General features: G+C 39.9%; 1 protein-coding gene across 1 annotated transcript; it reads right to left on the bottom strand.

Annotated features, from left to right (window-relative positions):
* Positions 1 to 1889: 1889 nt before the first annotated feature.
* On the bottom strand, positions 1890 to 3462 carry tmem230b (transmembrane protein 230b). Its single transcript, XM_070904410.1, has 3 exons — positions 3136 to 3462; positions 2399 to 2521; positions 1890 to 2312 (listed from the first exon to the last, which is right to left on the bottom strand). The coding sequence occupies exons 1-3, from the start codon at positions 3229 to 3231 to the stop codon at positions 2172 to 2174; spliced, it is 360 nt and encodes a 119-aa protein (XP_070760511.1). The 5' UTR covers positions 3232 to 3462; the 3' UTR covers positions 1890 to 2171.
* Between the last annotated feature and the right edge of the window lie 1049 nt (positions 3463 to 4511).

Raw genomic sequence — 4511 nt, 5'->3', positions numbered from 1 at the left:
ACTAATTACACATTTATATCATTATTTTGTTATCTTAAATCATATTGTAACATTAACCAATTCTGAGTTTGACTAAGGTTGTGTTAAAAATTACAAGACTCATTCATACCCAGTGGGTCTTGACTCCTGGGGAAAACTGTTTCTTCTTTGTTTTTAACGCTATGCTGTCAGAGATACCAGAATAAGGTATTTGTCATATTCTCGTTCAACTTAATTTGGACCACCCTCCATATAATTGTAATGAAAGGCCACCCTTATTTTAAGAGAGAGAGATAGGGAGTTTTGTAACTTTACTGTTAAAGTTTTTCATTATCTTACCTCAAAAACCACTTCTTTTGATGTCCTCCTGAAATGAGCTGAATGTTACTTAAAGATGAGTGAATCTACTTTCACATATGATCTGATGGGGCTGTGGACGGGTGTGTTATTGGAGGACACATTGCTCTGTCTTGTTTACCCTGCAGTTTGAAATAGCCAATCCAGAGCCTAACAGTCGCCATCACCACAAGGGGGCGATACTGTCCATTGGTAAAAAGGGTTGATGGCAGGCCATTGTGGACTGATGCACAGTGCATTTAGTGACAGAAACACAGAAAATAAAATATAGTTCAGACATAATTTAGCACTAGAGACTTTTATTACTAGTGTAGTGCCTTGTTGACATGTTGTGTTAATTTAGAAAGACATACACTGTAAATTACTAAACTATCCCCAGAATATTACTATACACTTCTTGTCTATGTGCATGTCTTTTTGTCTTGTATGTCTGCTCAACTGTTGTAGTGTTTGTTAACGCTTATGTCACATGTCACTACACTGCCAGCCTGTTTAGTAAAATTAGAAATGGTTATTAGAAAGCACACTTTACCAAGGTATTGGATTGTTCAATTGTAAATTGCTGGATACCAGGAACAATGCAGTCAATCTCTGTCAAAATCTGTCTTCTGTAAGTGATTGTAAGCAAGTGCTCCCTGAGAGGGTAGGAAGCCTTCAGAAGAAAGGTTTCTGAGCTGATGTAAAGTGTTTGATCTGATCTCATACCAGGTAGTTTGTGGCTAGTGGCTTTCTGAGTGGACATATTTGGTAGCAGGAGAAGCAAAGAGAGCACAAGCAACTGTCCTTGAAAATATCCACTAAAACGTCTGGTTGCCAAGCATCTGAAAGGACTATACAAGTACAAGTGCAACCTGTACTGGCAGTGTGTTTTACATATGACATTATCCCACAAAGGAAATGGAGGTGGTGGCCATGCCGTTTATAAATCAGGTGGAAATTGATTAGTCGATAGCGCAGATTAGAGGAAAGGCTTTTGACGCAGGTTAACAGAATGTCAGATCTTAATTGCATGTGTACCTCCCTGTTTGACAATGTTTACTCTCACAAGCCAGGTACACCATATGGAGATCAAAGGATTTGAATTAATCACATGAAATCCTCCAAGAAAGAAAGACTCTGGATAGTAAAGAAGAATTAACTGGGGGATAAGGCAAACTGTTGTACTGTGTATTGATCATATTGTGGACAAACCAATGATACCCTTTTATTAAATATCTGCCAACAAGATATAACATTTTTTTTAATCTTAATTGTACAGTAAATTAACTCATTGTAAGCCAGTTTTATGAGCTGTCTCTACCACTGAACAGGTGGATCGCCTCAAATTAAAGAACCCACTGAATACAATTTCAGTTTTATTTGGCATGAAAATGATCAGATTTTGAGAATTGGCTCGTCTTAGAAAAGTGTCTAAAATGATCAGTCCTGTTTCAGTACATAAGTATCCAGATTGGTTGTATTCCCCTACTGTATTAAAAGCTAAAATGTGTTCTATTGTTGACCAACTTGGTTACATTAATTAAATGAGTATGATAGTTAAGTCATGGCGATAATTAACATTATACAAATAAAATACTTTTATTAATTTATCAAGCTAACAAAACAAATGTACAAATCAAACACTGTGATTCTGATTTGGCTTCATAACAGCAGGCTGGTATCAGCTACCTGGGCATATAACTCTATGACAATAACATTAAAATCCTTCAGATTTAGATGCAGGTAATTTACAGAATGCATTTAACCTTGTTTTCTTAAGATATCGCACTTAAATTAGCAGAATATTATGAATATACGAGAGTGCAGGAAGACTGTGGCTGAAGCTGTGGTGTTTGTCAGTCATCGAAGTCAGGGATATCATCATAGGAGTAGCCATGGTAGCCCTTTGATGCGTAGTAAGCTATTCGGAGGTGGTAAATTCCAGGCAGGAAGACAAGGATCCCAATGATAAGGACAGGCACGGTTCGATCTGAGTGCTGAGAGAGAAAAAACATTTGAGTTAGACATTAATTAAATAGAGGTAAATGCATTGTTCATACTGTGGAATACTGTCAAAACTCACATGGACTCCAAAGTATCCAGCCAGGAGGAGGGCGCCAATGATGATTAACAGAGAGCCGATTAAGAAGAGGACTGTGGCTAGTGCTATGGCTTTGTATGGGACTTTGGGTGGGCTCCTTTTGAACTGCAGAGGAGGAGAAGTATTTAATTAAAAACACTTTTCTCTGAAACAGCAGGGTTTCTGTGTCGATGCCTGTTTTCCCACTCATGGACTGAACTGGAAAAACTTCAAAATTAGTCTGGCTCGTGATGTACTTGAACTTCTTAGAAAAGCAAAAGTCCGTGACTGGTTGACAGACACTTTATATCAAAGGGAGTTGACTGTGCGGGCCATGAAACTGTCATGTTATATTATGTATTTGGAGATGTAAATGCTTTGGTTTTGCATTACATTGCTTGTGACTGAATGCTGTTATTTAGTTTCGCTATTAAGCTATTTAAATAGTAAACACACAAATGTCAATTTACTATATGTATACTAACACTATACTTTATAGCCTGTGAAAACATATAATGTCTTCTGTGACTCTGGAGGAGCTTTGAGAGGAAGTATGGGAAAATAACCCTGATGATGTCATTAGGGTTATCTCAGCTTGGGCCACACGTGTGTAAAAAAAAACCCCAACCTGTGTTACAAACTGGGGACATGGAGAAAGAAGAGGGCATTGACCAAAACGAAAGACAGATGTGTGCTTGGCTTTATAGTGTGTTACCCTAACATCATACAATACGTCTTACCTGTAAATCAATGTAGCCGTCATCATCAGTGGCTAACCTGGAGTACCTCACTTTGCTGTCAGCGGTCCCGTTGGACACAACGTTACGAGCTGGCATCTTGTTCGGCTGCACAGGAGCTCGCAGACAGTTTGTTTTCAGTGTTGCAATGAGGCAGAAGCAGCTCAGCTACAGAAGCGACACGGCAGCCATAATCCGGATCACTCACTAGCTGTCAGAGCCAAAGTCAAGACAGATATTACACCAGATCTGATGTACGACCGTTACTACTTCCTCAAACACGTTTTAATAAGAGACTACGGCGACGTATCTGCTTAGTTTCCTCGAACATGGATCTTCCGGGTTTTCGCCTCGGTCTGTAGTGCGCTTGCGCACACGGAAGCGTCATCATCAGATACTGTAGAAAGCTTAAAGTAAATTCAGGATTACGTGTTATAAGTGCGGTGCAAGATCGAAATCGCTTTAAAGCAATTGCATACATTCAAAGCCGTCAAAACCACTTTATTCTGATGAATTGTTTTCCTAAAGTTCATTTGCACCGCCCCGCGTCGACCACAAGAGGGCGCCGTCGAGTCGTATTAAAATGAGCAGGTCACAGCGATCAGCAGCAGACTGACCCTCCGGTGACAAGACTCATCTCTTTGTGCGGATGTTCATTTCCTGAGGCGCTCTCTCGGGTCAGCTTTATAATCACACAGCGTTCCCAGAAGATAAAGTTTCTGTCTAGGCTGCAGATTTTCTTTTGGATTCAATTTCGTGGAACAGCAGCTCAGGCACACCGACAGTTTTTTTAGCCAGAGATGCAACCTTGTATATCACACACAATATTTATTTCACGTCACTGCATGTGAAATTTACACAACAGAAAATGATTATTATTGTACTAAACTTTTCCCCCCTAAAAAATCGGACACATTAGTAAGTATCCATTATCCACCAATTCAATTGGTTTGTGTATGCCATGTTATCTCTGCCAGATCATCTCTCTGGTCGTGCACAGCAGTAACCTGGTCCATGAATGACTGACCGTGAAATAGACAAAACGCATAAAAAATTCCCCTGAAATGAATAATTAAAGCTGTTGCGGTAGGTGTAGTGTCTTATTGTTCCCCCCCCCCCCCCTTTTTTTTCGAATTGTATTTTTCGCATTCCCCTGCTGGTCTGTGGAAAATTGGACTGTCACATAGACAAATATAGACTCTCCTGTAGGCAGAAGTCAGATAGCTGCCTGACCCTGAGGCTACACAGCAGTGGATCATTGTGATTTCTGGCAGAGCTGTGCGCGGTGTATACCAGTCAAGGATACATGTCCACGTGTTTCACGATAATTCAGAAATGCACCTCTCTTTTCAAGAGCAGCGATAATAAAGAAAATGCAT

The sequence above is a fragment of the Enoplosus armatus genome, chromosome 4 (assembly GCF_043641665.1).
Source record: "Enoplosus armatus isolate fEnoArm2 chromosome 4, fEnoArm2.hap1, whole genome shotgun sequence".
In the NCBI taxonomy this organism is placed as follows: domain Eukaryota; kingdom Metazoa; phylum Chordata; class Actinopteri; order Centrarchiformes; family Enoplosidae; genus Enoplosus; species Enoplosus armatus.
Note: the sequence above shows the minus strand (reverse complement) of the source record. Positions and strands in the feature narration are given on the sequence as shown.